This window comes from Eutrigla gurnardus (genome assembly GCF_963514095.1).
Source record: "Eutrigla gurnardus genome assembly, chromosome: 6".
Lineage (NCBI taxonomy): Eukaryota > Metazoa > Chordata > Actinopteri > Perciformes > Triglidae > Eutrigla > Eutrigla gurnardus.
The window spans coordinates 24490642-24510387 of NC_139920.1; the positions used below are offsets into that span (position 1 = coordinate 24490642).

General features: G+C 42.2%; 1 protein-coding gene across 1 annotated transcript in view; it reads right to left on the reverse strand.

Moving 5' to 3' along the window:
- The window catches only part of atp13a3 (ATPase 13A3), a 34413-nt gene extending 14667 nt beyond the window's left edge, over positions 1-19746 (reverse strand). Inside the window, exons 1-14 of the mRNA XM_084010985.1 lie at positions 19552-19746; positions 11166-11244; positions 7269-7355; positions 7005-7178; positions 5971-6192; positions 5069-5139; positions 4631-4714; positions 4178-4247; positions 3421-3555; positions 2913-2985; positions 1817-1948; positions 1511-1693; positions 1007-1164; positions 95-283 (exon numbers count right to left, since the gene is read on the reverse strand). Coding sequence (XP_083867111.1) covers positions 95-283; positions 1007-1164; positions 1511-1693; positions 1817-1948; positions 2913-2985; positions 3421-3555; positions 4178-4247; positions 4631-4714; positions 5069-5139; positions 5971-6192; positions 7005-7178; positions 7269-7319 — 1542 coding nt within the window. The 5' untranslated portion in view covers positions 7320-7355; positions 11166-11244; positions 19552-19746. The remainder of the gene's footprint in view (positions 1-94; positions 284-1006; positions 1165-1510; positions 1694-1816; positions 1949-2912; positions 2986-3420; positions 3556-4177; positions 4248-4630; positions 4715-5068; positions 5140-5970; positions 6193-7004; positions 7179-7268; positions 7356-11165; positions 11245-19551) is intronic.

Below are 19746 nucleotides of genomic sequence, written 5' to 3' on the forward strand. Positions count from 1 at the left end.
CTGTATGTCTGCATATTTTGTTTATTTTCAATGGACACTCTCTTCATTACTACCATGCCTGTTAGCCCCGTCTAAGACAACCACGAGTACTCGCCTTGTCAAAGCACACCAGATTGATTTGACCGCAGATATTGATCCTCTGTGGGCTGATGCAGAAAATGCCGAGGTTTTTGAGGCGTCGCTGGGCGTACACAATGCCAGCTGTCATTGCAGCTGGCAGGGCCGGTGGCACAGTGATGGTGATGATATCCAGGGACTCAATGATGATGGTTTTAGCTGGCACCTGGGGCAGGCAGAAGGGGGAAAAAGTCAAGAGACTTTTGGATGTTTGATAATGATTCGTCTGTGATTACCACCTGTATGAAGTATAAATAAGCACTCCTAAAACTGGTAGGGAATCTCACCCGTCTTAAATCCTGGTCGGAGAGTCAAACAAGAGCCACGTTTTTAACTGAACAGTGTGGTACAGCAAAGTCTGTCCTCTGAGTGTTCATGTTAACAACAAATCCAAAGCCACGACTCAAAATGACTGATCCTGCAAGTCTGATGCTTGTCCTACAACAACCCTGCAATCAACCACCCTGCAATCATACAAGCGTTACAGAGGAGGAAAAAACTAATGTCTAAAACAGTTCAAGTTCTACAGCACATACAGATTCATGCCATGTCATTTGTTGTTGCAAAAGCTTGTTTGCACAATGTTGCACCAAGGGAAAGGAGAGCTAAAACCCCAGTCAATATATATCAAATGACAGAAAAGAGGCCTCAACTTATTGAACGTTTATTTTGGAGTGATTCTGCCATTTTGAGCTTCAGCCAGAGTGAGCTGTTGAACTGTCAACAGATAAAACTGGTCGTACTGGGCAGCTCACAAGTACAATTGTGCATTTTTTATGATCTCAAATTAACAGACAGAGCCAGTGACCATTTGATAAAACAGTACAAGATTCAATTTTCCTTACAATTGCCCTCTACACTGGCATTTGTTTGTCACCTCCAAGATTACCTTGTTCATGATGCTGAGGACGATGGAGTAGACGAAGCCAATTCCAGCCACAGCCACCAGACACAACAGGAAGAGGTAGGCATCACGGTACAGCTTGAAGTCGGTGGGTTTTGGGTAAAGAATGGAGCGCACCAGCTGGCCTTTGGCTGTGCTGAAACCTGGGTGAAGAAGTTGTTATGAGAACTCACTATGATGAGCAAGAATTAAACTGTAATATGATGGCCGTCATGAAATACTGCATTGTGCTTGTAATAGCAGCAGAACCTGTGATGTCTGTCTTTAGAAAAGAGTTATTCTCGTTATTGTTTGTCTTGTATTTCAGTCAAGTACAGCTTACTCTATGGAAGCAGCATCTCCAGTAACAGACTGTGGTCCTTACATGTGGGGTCAGCATGTATGTAGGATTATATGACGGATGTAGTTCTGTTCGGTTGTGTGTCTCAGTAAACGTAAAATCACGTTTAAATATCTCACCGTTTTACACCACCAGACACACACACCTACCTGTGCGGACCACAACAGCTTTGACCAGGTCGCCTGTATAGAAGCGGGTCTGGATGACGTCGGTGCCACAGAAGAGTGTGTGTCTTTTATGCTCCTCTATGCTGTAGGCACTGTCAGCCTCCTCAGCCCTATCCCCAGGCAATGGGTTTGGGAGGTTGGTCTTTGTCACAGGAACACTCTCCCCTGATGGGCGGAAGACCGATATTAGAACACGCTGCTGGGAGATTTACAGGAATTTTCCCATAGTCTGTAGTTGTGTCTTAAATTTTCAGATATCACATTGAATGTTCCCTTATCACCTCTTACCAGTGAGCATGCTTTCATTGACGATGCAGGTGCCACTGACCAGCACTGCGTCACACGGCATGATGGACCCATTTCTGGGAATGACCATCACATCACCGGGCACCAGATCAGTAGACAAAATCTCTTCGATTTCTGCCAGGAAAGAGAATGCAATGTAGACGTTAAATACAGACAGGAGGAGTGCAGTGTGGGTAACAAAATGAAGATAAAAAAAAATAATGAGTTGGGAGAAAGGTGAAAAATGTGAAAATGAGCCGTAGCAGTGGCAGATGGTGGATGTGGGGGTGAGAAAGGAGATCTTTTCTGTGTCAGAGCCCAAGAGTCTAGTTCAGCACATCTCTCATTACTCACACCGCTCTAGGCAGCAGGAAGAAAGCTGAGGTATCAGAAACAGGGGCCAGTGCAGTAAATGTATGCAAAAAAAAAAAAGAAATAGTGTCAAAACTACCACAGCAAGGTTTCTAACTGATTCTGGGCAGGCCAACTCATTTAATTCATTTTAATTGGCTACAGCTGATCTGACACCTGATGACATTTTCAACAGCCCATGCAGCATCTCTGCAGATACAATTGGCCAGTTTAAAAAGAATGCAGACATACAAAAGCATGTGCAGTTCTATTTAGAAGGACCATACCAGTGTAACTCGATGTCATTGTCCACTGACAACATCAGCCACCTAGTTTACATTAAACTCTCTGTTTGTGAACTTATTCAATAAACATTACAGAATGAGCTGAAAATGTTTGGAAAGTTTAGTTAAAATTCAAGAATTTCAGCACTTGTAAGAAACTATTTCTCCAAGCGTAACAACATTCGGTTACAAACTTCCTGGTAACAAAGTCTAACCGGAGCCAGCTAGAGAATGTTTGGCCAAAGGGAGGAGAATTAGACCGGTACCAAAGCAGCGTGACTGTGTAACTGAGTCTGGCGAAGCACAGAAGGAGAAAAACATCTGTCACGTTTGTTTTGGGAAACACTCCTGAGAAAAGCGCAGGTGACTAAACAGAATAATGCATGTCACGTAACACTATTTATAATGACTCTACAGAGGCCATGTGCAAAAAAAAAAAAAAAAATACAAAAGAATTGACAAACCATTGTTGGCTCGGCATACAGACACACGGACAATGCTGTGAGCTGCCACCATGTCGTGAAGCATGACATATTGCTGAAAAAAAAAAGAACAACAACAAAGAAAACACGTGAGGAACTTTAAGCAGCTTCTTTACTCCTGTAAATAACTGTGTGACTGCAAGCCTGTTTTGGAATTTTGCTCTGGGTCAAAGTTTTAGGACGGACAAACCAATGACCCTTCTGCTATCAGGTAAAAAACATACATAACATACATAAAAGATAGTGTGCAGTAACCTGGAATAAATGCATCTTCACATATGAATAAAATGTGCAAAGACATGTTCTCCAAATTACAACTATAACAAACATAATCCAGTCACAAAATGTGAAATACAAGATTAATAAGTGCTGAACCCAAAAGACACAAATCTAATTTCTCTTCCAATCCAATTAAACAATTTCCTTGTCATAACTTGAAGTCACATAAATGGCATAAATGATAAAGCCTCAACCTTTTTTTGGCGCTCACCTTTTTGATGGTGTACAGAGAGGTAGCTATGGATATGATCGACATGAATAGAATGGCCACAGCATAATAGTAATACTCATCGGCACTCCACAGGATCACACTGAAGAGCTGGAAGATGTAGAAAGGGTTAAGAACCTGCAGGAGGAGACAGAGAGAGATATGAGTGTGGAAAATGCAGTGAGAGCTTGATATATACAATTTATAAACAGAGGTGTGTACTTGAGGAAATGACCAAGATGCTACCAGGACAGTGGGGGCGGAAATCTGCTTAAAACAAATGTTCACATACTTTAGTTGTTTTTGGGGTGTAAGGGAATGAGATACCACAGATTAAGTGATGGAAGAAGTGCATGTGAGGCAGTGTGGGACTTTATAGACATGCCTATTGGGTAATGATACCCAAGTGATGCGAGTTGTAACCCACATCACAGTGTTGGTCTGCAGGGGGCATTCGTGTAGTATTTACAAAACGTACCTCATACATACTGTTGTACATTAAATCCTCTGTAGAAATACAGTAAATACATATCCAAAATAGTTACCTTAACATGTATGCACACAACTAGAAAGATCTCTATATATCTATCGGGAAAGAGTTAATGTTAGTAGATTAGTTAGCGTGGGTTTTGAACTTTAGAAGTATGTAAATAGTAATGGATGAGCACACACAAGTTGACAAATTGTCTTTCATCCAAGGACAATTCAAACTCTGAGGAAAAGAAAAATGCTGCCTGTGTTATTGCAAACTGGGCCCTACCTCTTTGATAAGCAGCTTGAAAACAGAAGGCACTTTCACTGCAATTTCATTCATTCCGAAGAACAGTCTCCTGACAAGAGTTGAAAGAGACATTCCAAGTGTGAACCAGAGCTTCATACCGGAACACACGTACACGTCGGCACACATACATAGAGTATATAGCAGAGTTACACAACAATGTACCATCAAGGTTATGGGTATGGAGAATTTACAGTAAACAGTAATGCCACATAATTTCTCTGATTAGTTCGCCCTATTCTGTACAGTATAATTCACGTCAACAGGTCTGCACTAACTTCCCCTGGCCATAATTGGCATGACAAACTTGAAGACGATGGAAAATATCTCGATGTTTCAAATGGCTTATAAACTGCAGCTACAGTAACTCACACAACAGAATAATCTGAGCACAAGGCCTGAGTATTGTCCTCTGTCAGGCAGGTACGATGTTACCTGTACTCTTGCTGGTTCCTGGTCAGGCCTGCACTGTGCTCCGAGTGGAGGGTGGAGCAGCTGACCTGCAGATCATCCAGGCCGCTATAGGAGAAATATCAGTTAAAGCAGAGGACAAAGTCTACGCTTAAGACATGTGTTGCTGGCACAGTAATGTAATGCAAAAGTGTATATATGCAAGTGTGTGTGTTTATGTATACGTGTATTATAAAGTTTACTATAGTTGTAAATGGAAAAGCTTATTTGTCTCATTTTACGTCACAGCTCTTTAGGAGTAAAGAAATGAGGGCTGTACAGAAAACTGCTGTATTGCTGTGCACATGCTGCCAGATTAAACCCTTAACCAATTTAATTTTCCTTTTTCTGCAGCAAAAGTGCCTGCAAACCTGCTATGAAAAATAGCTATGAAATTTCTGTAGGTAACCAAAGAATGCTTACGTTAAAACGTCGAAGTTCTGCGCACCGTCGTTCCAATAATACTTTGTGCTATGCAAGGTAAAATAGCGAATCTGAGGGAAACACAATAGGGTAGGGGCAGAGGGAAGGGCACATTAGTCAGCATTACTGCATTGCTGTTTACAAATTTGAAGGGAAGGAACAAAGGAAATTTAAAAGGAAACATAAAACTAAGGGGAGAAATAGTTTCACAAAGTGCAGCATATATAATTGCAACTCAATAACATCAATTTAAATAATTAAATGAGTGCAGGGAAATTACATTACATTTGTATTGAGACATTATTTAATGAACGTGGTCAATGAAGTTAGGAAGGAAGGAGCCGGGACCTCGCATTGACGATTATCTTCTGAGAGAGAAGGTCAAGTCAGGCAAGTGAAGCTCAGCGGCAGGACTTATCCCACAGTCCACCGAGCTTCAGCACCCCAGTGGCTGAAGTTAAATTCAAGCACAACATCAGAGAACTTGGAACCAAGTCACTTGCAACCTGCTTGGGAGAAGAACATTCAAGGCCACAGACCTCAGGTAAAGTGGCCAAAGTCCAGCAGCAAGAAAGAGTGGGCATCCTTGACGGAACAGTGGAGAAGAAACTGGAGAAAATGGGCGATCTGATCTTTCCTGCCCTTTTTGTTCTGAACCGTTCTGCTCCGTAGGAGTAGAAGGACAGTACACCAACAACCCCTCCCAAGTCCAGAAGGCAGCAAGAAATCCAGCGCCTTACCAAAGAGAGAAGAGAACTGAGGAGGCAATGGAAGAGAGCCTCAGCGGAGGAAAGAGTGGGCATCGACCTCCTGCAAACAGACCTGAAGGGGCGCTTGGGAAGACTCAGGACATCATTCTACAAGGATACCTTCAGTGTGTGTGTGTTGAGACCGGTGCCTACCTGTGTGGGCTGGTAGTCGGCATATCTTCTAATGAGCTCCTGAGCGGGGCTGCCATCGGAGGGGTGGGGGGTATGTCCGTTGGCCAGAGAGGGGGAGGAGAAAGGACAGGAGGGAGTGGAAGGGGAGGGGGAGGTGGTCTGGGTCTCCAGGCTGTGGAAGGGGTTGCTCCCCGGGGCCAGCATCACTCGCACCCTGGCCAGGAACCAGCGCCGAAACTCATCCTAGCCAAACAAAGACACACAAATTTGTAGATCTGGACTTTAAAAGGGATACTTAAACTAGGTTATCTTGAATTAGTGGTGAAAACGTGTTCTTGTATAAAGACTAAACATATATGTGTGCATCTATATATATAGATATGTAATGATATGTAAAAAAAAAAAAAAAAGTTGTGAGAGAGAGCATATGGCCCTTATGTTGGACCTGTTATGTAAATCATGGACTGCAATTGGTGCTTGGCAGGTGTTACAGATGCTGCCTTACCCGTTCTTATCCTCACGCTAACCCTAAACCACATTCCTATTTCTGATCGAGCCTTTTTAAGAAGCAGCAGCAAAATGTTTACACTGGAAGGTTGCTCCTAATGAGGGCATTTAAAATGACCCACAATCAAACCATCCATACACAGATGGTCACGGAAGAAGGCAGACACGTGAGACAACACACACACGCACGCACACACACACACGCCACATTCCTGCTGGTGTGACTGTAGGAATGATCCAGGTGCAATATATTAACTGTGCTACCACAATGCATCAGTTAATTAATCGCCAGTATTGCCTCACTTTCAAATACCGTACTTTTTAATATTGTTAATACAAAACCTTACAGTTTATCTTGCTATAAGTAGTAAAAAACACACACTTATTGTCATTATCGATTAAGCTGTTTAGTGTACATAATCTTTAAAGATTGTGAAAAAAACAGTGAATATTTGCTTTAAAAATGACTAAAACTTTCAATCAATTCTACAAGTAGTTGGTGTCTGTTGACCAATCGATTCATTATTGCAGCTGTACTTGCAACCTACCGTGGAGCGCAGCAAAACCACTTCGGCATCACGGGCTGTGGTACGGGTGCAGGTGGATTTGACGCACCACTCTGGCATCCAGTAGAGCAACAGGAGGAGGAAGCCCCCTGTACACAGCACCCCGAGGCCAACCAGGGCCAGCCGCCAGCGACACAGACGGTAGCCCTGCAGATCCTGAAAGGTGAAGGGAGATAAGGGGATGCAGTCTGATTGGTATGAATTCCCACATTAGTGCTGATGTAAAAAAAGAAAAAAGAGCCATACCATCTCATCCTCTTCCCCTTTGTTGAGGACCTTCAGGTCTTCCTTCTCCATGCTGTAGAATAGTTTGCCAAGCCCCTCCCTTAGTCACTGCAAACGCAACAGACAAAAAGTCAGACTGAACAGTGTGTAAAAACATTTCAGTGGTTCGCCATGAGGATCACAAGATGCTTTTAAGCGATATGATGCAAAAGAGCATTGTGTGTAAAATGCTGTGTGTCTGTCGTCAATACATTTATCACATTTTTGTGAGGTTCCTCCGTTGTATAATGATGCAATGGGGAAAAACCCAGATCATGAGTGGTTTTGTTTTATGCAGTTAACTCTGCATTCCTGTGGTTGGAAACTGTGCATACACTACACATAACTTCATAGTTTAAGATTATGCGCCGATAGCATGGGGACCACAACTGTACAGCCTATTAACATTTAATCTGGTGACCCTTGAAATAGGATTAGCTGAACTCGCTACCACCCATAACACATCACTGGCTATTTGACGCAGACTTAGACGCTTAAATTAAGTGGAAAGACTTCCAGGGTGTGACAGGTGATTTTTATTCATATTCAAAATATCAAATACAAACAAATTTGAATAATACGTAAAAATATATTTTTCATTAATTTGATAAATTACACAAATTGTCTGAGCAGGTGCCTTTCTATTCCATAATACAAGTATTTGATTGTATTATTGATTATTAATGTATTGCCTGGTCAACTTAGAATGGTTTCCCAGCATTAAGTATTCAAGATAAATTTCCGATTTGTGTCTTGTGATAAGTCCTGTGAAACGAGAATCAATAGTCCCCCATACTACATTACAACAGTCTTTGTGCGAAAGAAGATATTAGCGTCTAAAGTGCAGAAAAGCTAACAGAGGTCAGTAGTTCATTTGAGCACATCGGACATGCCCAAACTGCTTCCAAGACAGCTGGTCAACCCCCAGAACACTTATCTCTAAAGGGTGTAAACACACCCACACAGAGACCAACGGATCTTATCTATACGTGTATTACACAATATCGAGCTTGACCCCATTAGCTCCTGTCAGTTTTCGCAAAAGACGGGGGCGGGCCAAGGAGGGCACATCGTCACCTTGTGCGAGTGTGCGTCTGTGAATTCTGCATTGAATTTGAACAGATAGGGGCAAAAGATGAACTAGAAATGCCAGTGGGGCTGCAGAAAATCTGTATGTGGCTAAAAGCAGGCTAGTTACAGAGAGAAACAGTGAAGCTGAATGTATGTGCGGTCAAACGTTTAAGTAGCATAAAAGAGAGGTTAATTAGGCTACGGGCTTAGTAGTCAGGAGTCAGTAATCAATTAGTCAATCTGCAGACACTCTGGGCTTCACTAGGGCTTCTGGGACAACTGGTGACAGCCCATACAGGGCTCTTTCAGTGCAAGCATTTCACTCACATACGCCAGATATTGAGTGTGCAAATGTGAAACATTATTTGGGCGCACAACTGAGAAATGACTCAGACTTTTGACTAGGGATGCCCCCAGGAACCTGGTTCTGAATTGGAGCACATTCTTAATAATTATTCAGGGTAATTTTGAGGTTGGTTCTTTTATCGGTTCTTGAAGAAACCAGCGAGATTAGTGGAGCGGAGCGGAAAATATGGTGTAATTTATGGTGGCACATGCAGCCAGTGGCTGACAGTCTACTCTCTGTCTGTTTCTCCTCTGCTGCGTTTGACCGAGGACAAAGCTCAACTCCCACACACACACACACACACACGCGCTAATCAGAGCAGAGAGACCACAGGAGAGAATTAATCCAGTCAAGTGACAGATATTACTCGATTTAACGACCCATGCTCGTTAATGTAAGTGTAATAACAACTCTCAGGGTAACTTCCAACGATGGTAAAACAACTGTTCAACAAGAAATTAAGCAAATGTTTGTAGACTGTTTCAGCTCCACTACCAAACCAGCAGGACTGTTGGGCATTGAGCCCACATTGTTAGAGGGAGTGTTTATTGTCAGAAATAATATTTATCTTATTTAGATTGGTTTCGAGGGAGATATAATCATGTTTTTATAGTGACTTTTATAGTGAATGACATAAAGTCATTCATTCATTAAACAACCTACTGTTAAGAATAATCAGAATAAAAACATGCAATATGTAAGCAAAAACCTCACATCTTGCATATTCTCTTCTTTGATCATTAGATTAAAAATTCTGACTGATGAAACTCTACCCTCTGTCTCCTTGAATGGTATGCCTTTTACAGGTCAACATGTCGGACAAAGTTGACATAAACTACTCAGAAAAATCAAGGCAGCGAGCGACTGTTTCTTGAAAAACAATGGCCTTTCTCTGTGCAGTGACACACACACACACACACACACACACACACACACACACACACACACACACACACACACACACACACACACACACACACACACACACACACACACACACACACACACACACACACACACACACACACACACACACACACACACACACACACACACACACACACACACACACACACACACACACACACACACACACACACACACACACACACACACACACACACACACACACACACACACACACACACACACACGGAATGCTGGTGTGGTGGGTCATTCTGCTACTGTCCCCATCACCCTACAACACCCTCTGAGCCCGTGCCCCCCCCCCCGATACTTATCTGCCAGCTGCACACGGTTGGACTTTTTCTCTGGCATACAGTGGGGTATTTTGCTTAGGACCAAGCCCTTCCTAGTATTTTACAATAGCAGCCCCCCGGCTGGCGCTAGGCAGTGGGTGCAGTGCAACAAGAACAATCCCACTCCAATCTCTGCTATGACTGGAAATGCCGGCACCAGTGCATCATGCACACGAGCTTTTACAAAAACCGATGTCCTGGCATGGCGACTCACAGATAACATACCAATGAAAATAGCACCCGAAAAAAGGATTATAAAGTATCAAGCTTATGTGGTTACTGTAACAGATTGTTGCACAGTCATGCTGGATTCATCTGTTCAGAAAACATTGGGTTGTAACCTCAGAACCACGGAGGGTCCTATAATTACAGAGTTAAACAGACAGACAGATGCTAGAGTTGGTGGCTGACAAGCCACACATGTTAACCCCCGATTATGGCTTGGGTACCAATAGGTTACATGTTAACTCAGGCTGGAGACAAGTTAAGTTATACTTTAATTTCAGGGTGAGCGGGGATGAGGAATTGCAAAGGCAAAAGCAATGGGTAGGATTTATACTTAAAAAAAAAAAAAATGGGAGTATTATGTTCATAGTGAAAATACGCCCTCATCCCATAAATAATGATTCTAGGCTCTACTACATTTGTTAGTGAGAATATTTGCAATGCAGCCTTGAGCAGAAGATTTAAACCTGGGTGTTTTGTGTCTGGGGTGTTTGAAGGTGGAGTTCTGTGGATGAAGATGCTGATCTGGCTACATGGAGCTTAAAAACGATAAAACAAAGCAGATGACTCCAATGTCCATGGAAAAGGCATAATAAGCTAAAAAAAAATGCTGTGCATGTTGCACATAACATACACAAAAAAAAAAAACCTTACCTATAGCACTCTGATCGTAGCACTGTTGCTCTTGAAGTACTACTTTACTCAAATGAGGACCTAACACTTGTTCTATTTTTAGCTCTTACTTTATCGGCAATGATACCTTGTGGTTTCTTTGTTTCCTTCTTTTGACAAATGTACTTATTGTAAGTCGCTTTGGACAAAAGCGTCTGCTAAATGACCTAAATGTAAATGTAAATGTGCATTTCAACAAAGTGTGAAATTGAGTGAGTAAGGATAGATCCACTCTTCTAGGCAGAAACTCCTCGGCAAGCAGAATTACACAAGGAAAAGGCTTCTAGTTGGTTGGTGTTCTCCTACCTTGAGAGCCAGGGACAAGATGCCCCAGGCGGTCCTCCTCCCCAGTTAGCTTGCTCTCTCACCACACCAACCTGGAACCCTGGGCGGATAAAATGGGCGGAAACACTTTCACAAAACAGTAAGATATACACAAGGTGATATATGCACCTGCTGAGTCCGACAGGAAAATCAATAATGATTAATGGTTTATAGTTATTGAGACACAGCAGAAGAATTACCACCATATTCACTGGTGTACATTTTAGAAGTACATATACTAATTACATATTAAGGATAGGCAGAAGACCGGTTTCATACAGTTCCCGTGTCACGTTTAGCCACCACATGGATTTTCATACACATATGAGGCCAACGGAAATACAAAACCCAATGATCTACATCTACCACACAGTTTATATCGTCCTTTCAAAACGGAAGCATTTGCTTATTATTTCGGCACCCATTCAGAATCGGCTTTATTTGGTGAATGAATGCACATATGGGGAATTTTACTCTTTTTTTCCCCACTTTTTTTTTGCATCTCTTACAATACAATAGACATACAAGCTGTATACAATCTCTACATGAGCCGGCCGTAGATGAGCAGCCTTCTTAAGATAGGACCCCTACCAATACATTGCACATTGGTAGTATCCATTTTCATTCTGAAATATACCAAAAATACCCTCTTTTAAGAATGGAATCAACTGACAACCATTTCATTTATTTGTCCCTACCAGTAACAGTTTTCTGAATTATTTAGAAAATAGAGAAATTCATTGGAAATGAGTCCATGTCTTCAGATTTTAGGACAGAAAATCATACTACTAGACCACACTGGAAGGTAAGTGAGAGGTTTGCCTACCATTGCAAATTCAGATTTACTTCCTGTTCCCACCAGCTCCTGCAGACTTCTGTTGTTGGTAAACCTATGCCACTTAGACTCTGCTCATTTTACGCTTCATTCCCAATAATTATTTCCCACAGTGACTTCAGAACCAAGGTACCGTAGGTGCAAGCATGACACGCAATACATGGCTTGAGCAAATAATTATGACCTCATGCTGAAATGGCTGCAATATATGGAATGTGATTCCTCTAGACTCCCATCCACTCGCAAGGCTTGGTGCTCCTGACCCTTCCAAATGCCATAATATGATAAATGTGAGGCCAACAGGAGAAAGCACCATTTTTACTGGAATACAGAGGACCCTTATAGGGCCTCTTAGAGTCAGCATAACTTCAGAGATATTTATAGATTCTTCTAGCCCTGCCTAAAGCCACATTGTTGTCTCTCATTTGATTAGTCTGCTATTGTATTAATAACCAATGCAGGCTTAGGGGAAAAAAAAAACACGAGGCAGCTGTTGATCTCTTTTCAAACTACAAGATTAAACACAATAATCTGGGTTCCCAGATAGAAATTGCAACAGGTCAGAAAACAAAATCTACCGAGTATGTGTGTATCAAAACACAACATAGGTGGAAACATGTACAGCTATTTGAGTCCAAAAGCAGATCTGGTTCCATGATTAACCACAACGTTTACACAGACAAATACTATTCATTATTCAAGATTTGTTTATTTGTCCCAAGGGAGATTTGTCTTGGACAGACACAAGACGTAGTAGGTACATACAATACAGTATGCAACACAAGTGCAAACGATTTAATATTAATTTACTGTACTATGAGCTGTCTGACTCCAATTCATCAACTGCTTTCATCCTACATTGAATGCATTGAATATCATTAGCAAATGGACATTTGCCAATGTTTGAACAACTCTGCGATAAGGGCTGCAACTAAACATTTTTATTTATTATCTGTACAAAGTTCACTTTTGATTGAGCCTAGCAGCTTGTACACACTTATTTTCACTTGAGTTTTTTTATTTAAGATGTCTTATTTTTTCCTCTGTACGGCACTTTGGTCAACATTGGTTGTTTTAAAGTGCTTAACAAATAAAATTGGATTGGATTATTTTACAGGAAAACATGAGCAAGGCAAACGTATATAAATAAATCCAGTATAGCCGAGACGAGACGTTCTCCTTTCCCTTTCTGTCCTGTTCTTCAGCACACAGACAGAAAGGAAAAAGTGAACAATGAGCCATGACCTAATGACAGAAGTCTATAATTCATGGAAGCATTTGGAGGAAAAAGTGTTTTGTTGCCATCGTGCTCTTGCCTCAATGTGCTTTCTTTATCACTTCCCTTCTACTCACGGGGTATTATAGCCAAGCTTTGTTCCCCGCCATGGGTCAATCAAGCTTTTTATCACTATGACCACTGGCCTTTCTAAAAATCTATGACTATCTGCCCTTCCTCTACTGTCTGAACAAACCGTTTTAAGAGCCCACCACTATAACGTAACAATTTCCTCTAAACAACTTGATAAAGGAAATACATTCATGCATACAGAGTGCCTGTAGCAAGCCAATAAGCACACAACCACTTCCAGTTTCATGATTAGTAGGGTGAAAAGTTAAGAGGACAGATGTGCAATAAATAGTTTCTGGCTTTTTAAACTTCAAAATCAGCATAAAGTATGAATCACCTAGTAAAACTCACCTATAGATGGAAGTTAACATCCACAACTCTTACAAATAATCCAGCATTAGCCTCAAAATGAACCGTAGATACAGTTTCTGTGTGTTTTGAGGTGACATACGCGACCCCATGAATGAAATCAGGGAGTGGAGGAGGAATAAAAGAGATCTAAAAACGAGTCTGTATGAGAGCACCACTCGTGTGGAAAACATTGAGGGAAAGAGCTGGGGGGAAAGAAATAATCCTACAGATCAAAAGTGTGCTGAATGTTAAGTCACACCACATGCTCTTGGATTAACAGTGGCATTGTTCAACAATCTATCAAACACTGCTAATAACACTGTGCAAGAGATTAAAACACATTTTTACTTGATTGAGTGGCTAATTGGTACATAATTGAGTATTTTTTGGTACATTATTCCCATATGGTTGTAACAGATTAGGGCTGGACATTATACAATTTCAGCTTCGCCATTGCAATGTGAGCATAACTCAAACACCACATGCTGCTAACTTTTTAATGCCTGATACAGAAGGAATCCACATCTAATCTGTTTTTCTCATTTATTACATAAAGTTAGGGCTGAACGATTTGAGTAAACATTTCTAATTGGGATTTTTCTGACAGATTTGCGATGTGACAATATTGACAAGCTTCAGTTTCAGTTAAAGCGTAATCCTTCACATTTCTATATACATGACAACAATTTTGTTGTATAGCTCAGGGATTTCTGTGTACCTTGGATTCAGTTGGTGAGTAAAGCCCAAGTTATGCTTCCACGTTGACGCAACGCAAGGGGGCTTGCGGACCCCTTACGTCCTTGCGGACCCCCCTTATATCCACCGCAACGGCCTGACATGCACCTCCCAAAAATCCTAGATGTGCGTTGAGGCGACGCAACACCAACGCAGCGGCATTGGCTGTGATTGGTCCGCTAACTACATCCGCTGGAGACCGCTTTACCGGTTTCCACTCATAAACACCACCATTTAAACTTTTAAAGGCTACTTTTATTGTTTGCACCTTGTTTTATTGTTTGCACCTTGTTTTATTGTTTGCACCTTGTCGCTTTTGCACAAAGAAATAAGACACCAAGTTCTGAAAAATTGTGGATGTTTAAAGCCGGAAGGTAAACAAATAGGCTATAATGAGGCTAATGACGATATACGTCAAGAGTCTCGGTCGGTCGGTCGGTCGGTCTTTACAAAAAACAGAGCGCCCTCTACCGGTGTGGCATTGAATTGCATTTCGACACGTAAACCCAACGCAGAACCATCACGGTCTCCAATCAACTGCGTGGGCATTGCGTGATCACTACGCGGAAGCATAACCGAGGCTTAAATTGTTCTAAGCCAGGTTTCTCCTCAGTGACATGCACAAACAAGGATCTGGTCCATGCTAATGTATTCAGACACAGCCCTTATTTTGTTTATTTTGTGGTGAAACTAAATTCATGTTGCTGATCAAATAGACCTGACAAGGCTTTGGTCTCGTTACTGGTCAACTTTTCAGACACACGTCATTGTGTTATGTTAACTTTACACCATTTCTAAAAGCTAGGGTCTACGATTTGAAAGGTTTGAAAAAAAGCATCCCCCCCCCATGCGGATCGGATGGCTCCTATTGGATGAATTTTGGCTCAGTTGACAAATCTTTCAAATCGTAGACCATAGCTTTAACGTTAGATAGGCAGGACTGATGACGTTAGCTGCCTAGCTCCGCCATTAACATTATAATTAATTTTTAGACTAGTTTAATGATAACTTAAAGGACTTAACCGCTTAAAACTTAAATGTTGTTGAAACGGAAGATTTACTGACTCTAGAAAGTCACCATAAAGACTGGGTGGGTCTTTAAGATGCTTCGCCAACTTCGTTGCCACCACATTAGCATCGTTAGCGTATCGACTGCAGGGAGGAAGAGGAGACTGTCAACCAGTAAACTGTCCTCAGTGCATCGGGGTCTGCAGCAATGTCCCGACTGGTCTTGGAACAAGGACCCGTCTCATTAACCATGCCTTGTGGCAGTGACTGTTTAGCTGTCATCACCATTCATACGAGTTTGACCACGGGTTCATTTGTGTTGATTTGCGTCACTCCCATTAAACACGCGTAAGAGGAAGGGGGCTTACCTCCATGCAAATTTGCATTGTTTGCAAAGAACCTTGCTTCGCATTTGGTATGAACATAGCATCATCATCATCATGATGAGTAGCATTTTAATGAGGAATAGTTCTGTCTTCTGTCCGGAGCTTTCTGCCACAAATAATTTGAGAAGCTGTTGATAAGTGCCAAACATGCCACAAAAACTATGAATGATGGTCCTCCATCCATACATGCCCCAACAGCACCTGACAACCGACAGCCAGCATCCTTAAGTATGCAGTCAAGATGTTCTAGTCTGAGGGCAGCAAACAGATTTGTAAGGAATTAAAAGCTCAAATGTTTAGGGGCAAGGCTATGCAAAGCCGTATATGCCCTCAGTAAATTCTAAAATAAAGAGCAGCTTAATTGGCTGGATAGTACTCCTGATTTACACTGTTTCAAATCAGCGAGGCATTTCAATCCATCTGTGATACCTAATATATTCATCTAATTGCACAACTCCATTCTCAGGTTTGCGTGTCTGTGTGAATTTTCACATTTGTTTCCATTTTTAAGTGTTTCACCTCACTTCCACTGATGCAAGCCGCTGGTTTGTCCTTGCCTTGTTGGAGACAAATCGCTAAACCGGCACTAGAAAGGTCTGCGTCGGTAGCACGCTGCTGTGGGGCTCCAACACCAAACAGCGCTGGGCTGCTGACAGGACTTTTACCATGTCATGATATTTCTCATCTCCACATTGAATCAACACCGGCAGGCCTTCCTCACAGGGTGCTTTCTTAAAGCTCACCTGTGAAAAGTCTTGAGGCAATGGCTCAAAAGACCAGTGGAATATTGGCACCTCACTTCTCAAACTGAGAATAAACCGCTTCCAAATCTTCAGTTGGGACAAGACCTCAAGCTTTCTTGTGAAGGAATCTTGAGAAGATTTCTTCATATGGCCTCGACAACAACAGACAACAAAACAAAACCGTGTTGGTATCACTCCTCAAATATCACATTCTCAATAAAAGCCCCAAAACTAATTATCTCCTAAGACTAACTGTGGCAGCATAGAGCGGCCTCTCAATGTATAAACAGAAAAGTATAGACACTGTAGACACTGAATATGTGTGTCCTCAACTGCACTGTACGATTGGTATTTGTGCGACACAAATAAACTAGAATTTGATAAAGACGTTTTTAAAACTGTCAGCTAAATTAAGTCTAATCCCTTTCAGATCCTTTGTTTAGAGAAACATTTTGTGGTCTATGGGTATGCCAGCCATACTGCAGCACAAATAAATAAACAGCCACGCATCTCAAAATGATATCCACACTGACCGTGCGACACCTCAAGCAATGGGAAAAAAAAGCTAGGGCTGCAGCTATTGCATCTTTTTGTAATCGAGTAATCTTCCGATTATTTCATCGATTAATCGAGTAAACATTGTATTTTAGTTCCCATATACACTGTTAATTCCTTAACACATTCGGTCAATGACTAGAAACAGGAATAAAGATAAGAAACAAATAAAGGGGGGAAAAAAGCTAAAGATAAATGTTTTTTCTTTATTTAAATTGTTTAAAAATAAACTTAAAATGTGCGTCTTTGCCGATATTATAAGCATTGTTAAATGTTATCATTTCTGACTCCTCACTGCTCTGGTTTGTGACTGTCTGACACTGAGATGCTGTGGGGAGGGGAGGGGGGCTGCTCGGACCACCACGCACCTGTCCCGGTACCGGTTGTGTTTCTGGTGCTTTTTTAAGGATTCTGAACGACAACGCTCCGACATTAAAGGCAGTGTTCCGAGCCTGGCTCTGGTTGTACTGCACACTGTCACTAGAGACCGAATCAAACGACCAGTTCTTAAAACTGTACCCAACCGGACCGCCCAGTTCGCGACACTGGCTCAGACAGAGACGCGTGAGACAGGACCGGGCGTCTTATGGGAGGGGAGACGGGTGTTACGGGCAGAGCAACTTTCTGTACGAAAAAAACGATCGACAGTTGTCTACATTTTTGACGCTCAAGTCGCTCCGCACCATTACTTTTCCTCACAAACATTCACAAAAGAAGAGACCGGGGTCAGAGTCAATCAGAGACGAAGGCCTGCCCCTACTTGGCCTCTGATTGGCTCAGACCGTGGTGATTCATCTCTGTATGCTGTAGGGAAAAAAAACATATACACATAAACAGACCAGCTGAATGTTAGGAGCACTGGTGCGACCAAGGAACATATTTAGCCACATTTCCCTGATTTTTGGTCCCATGTGCGCCCAAAATGGTCGCACTCTGGAGCCCTGGCTTCCTCAAAAACAGTCCGTGTGGAACAATGATCCCTGCGCCGAGCAGGCCGCATAATGCGCGAGATAGGAATTTAACGAAGCTTCGAGGGCAGAGTTTTTGCCTCGAGCATTTTTTAGAATCGAGTTACTCGAGTACTCGTTTCAGCCCTAAAAACAGCCACTTCTACTCTATACCATCAAACCAAAAACGATTCTCCCAAATTAACAACAAGCATAATACACATATACTCACAAAAGCCCTAACTCTCTATATCCAATCTGTTGCAGAGTTGACATCATCAGTGTATAATTAAGGTGTGACGAGTGACTTCAGGATAAACATACGTCCATCTGGATGGCCTGATAGAAATAACTGACCGATAAAAGATATTGTCCATTACACACCACTCAAGCCCCCCCCATAAAACATCTGTTATCCTGAATTAAAATACTAATAATTAAATCCCTCAATTCATGAGCATGTGGTTCATATAGAAGCATGGCGGGAATATAATATTTTACTGTATATAGATATGTTTTGACGAAACCAGTGTGAAACAGTCCAGGTACTCCTTGCCTAGTTGAGCAACTTTCTCATACGGTTTTGGTTCTACAACTGGGTATTGCGTCACCATTTCATGTTTACGCTTTGATGGCTAAGTTTGTAGTCATGCAGCTATATAATGCAACACGTAATAACACAATGACAGCTGTCGTGGAGCCGTGAGGCATAATCTAAATAGTTGGCTTTTTTGGAGCGAGCTACGTCATCAATACACGTTGGGTTTTGGCTGCTGGACACGATACCCTTTTCTTCCCTTTAATGTTCAAGTATGTCGCCGGGTTAAATGAATAAAGCGTATTGTGATTTAATTCACTGCCTACGTCGTATGAAAAGTTACGACAGTAACTGGAGTAACACGCTAATATCACTAAGTCTAAAGCCAATTAAGAATCGAGAGAAACATTCACAGCTGTGACATGTGTAACTCGCATATGTCTATATGGTGACAAGATGCGTGTTTATCTCCCACACAGTAATGTTGCCGACATTTAACTGGCGGTAAACGGGCTAATTGCTGACAACGAAATCGTGTCTACGAGCCCCAGGTAGCCCGGGGGAAACCGTCGGGAATATAAGCGATAATACATCGTTGGCTAGCGGGCTAGCGTTAGCCAAGCTCCATTGTTAGCCCGTTACTTGGCGACTAGCCTTCTAACAAACGAGCGCGTGCCCCAGCCGTTGACCTTGCGTGTCGGTTTCGCAAACTGTCGGAGCGAAACGGCGATTTTTTTTTTTTTTTTTTAAGAAACAAACCCGGGGACAATTTTCCGGTGGACACGCGTCAGCTAGCTAACGTAGCTTCCCCCCCACCCCCCTCTCCACCCACCAACCAGCTAGGTAGCAACTGACACATGGGTGCTGATGACAGCGCTGGTAAAAGGAAAGAAAAAGAGATTTCTGAATATAACACACTCACCCAGAACCACCTGGACACGCTGAAGATCACCTCCGAGTCATGGTGAGACGAGGGTAGCCGTTATCTGGAGGGAAACGTCGTTGGAGAGAAAAGCGGACCGATTTTAATAGAAAAATGTTGCCGCCGCCGCTGCTGCAGGACTGACTGACTGAGAGACTAGTGAAGACGGGAGCTGTGTGTGTGTGTTGACAGCTC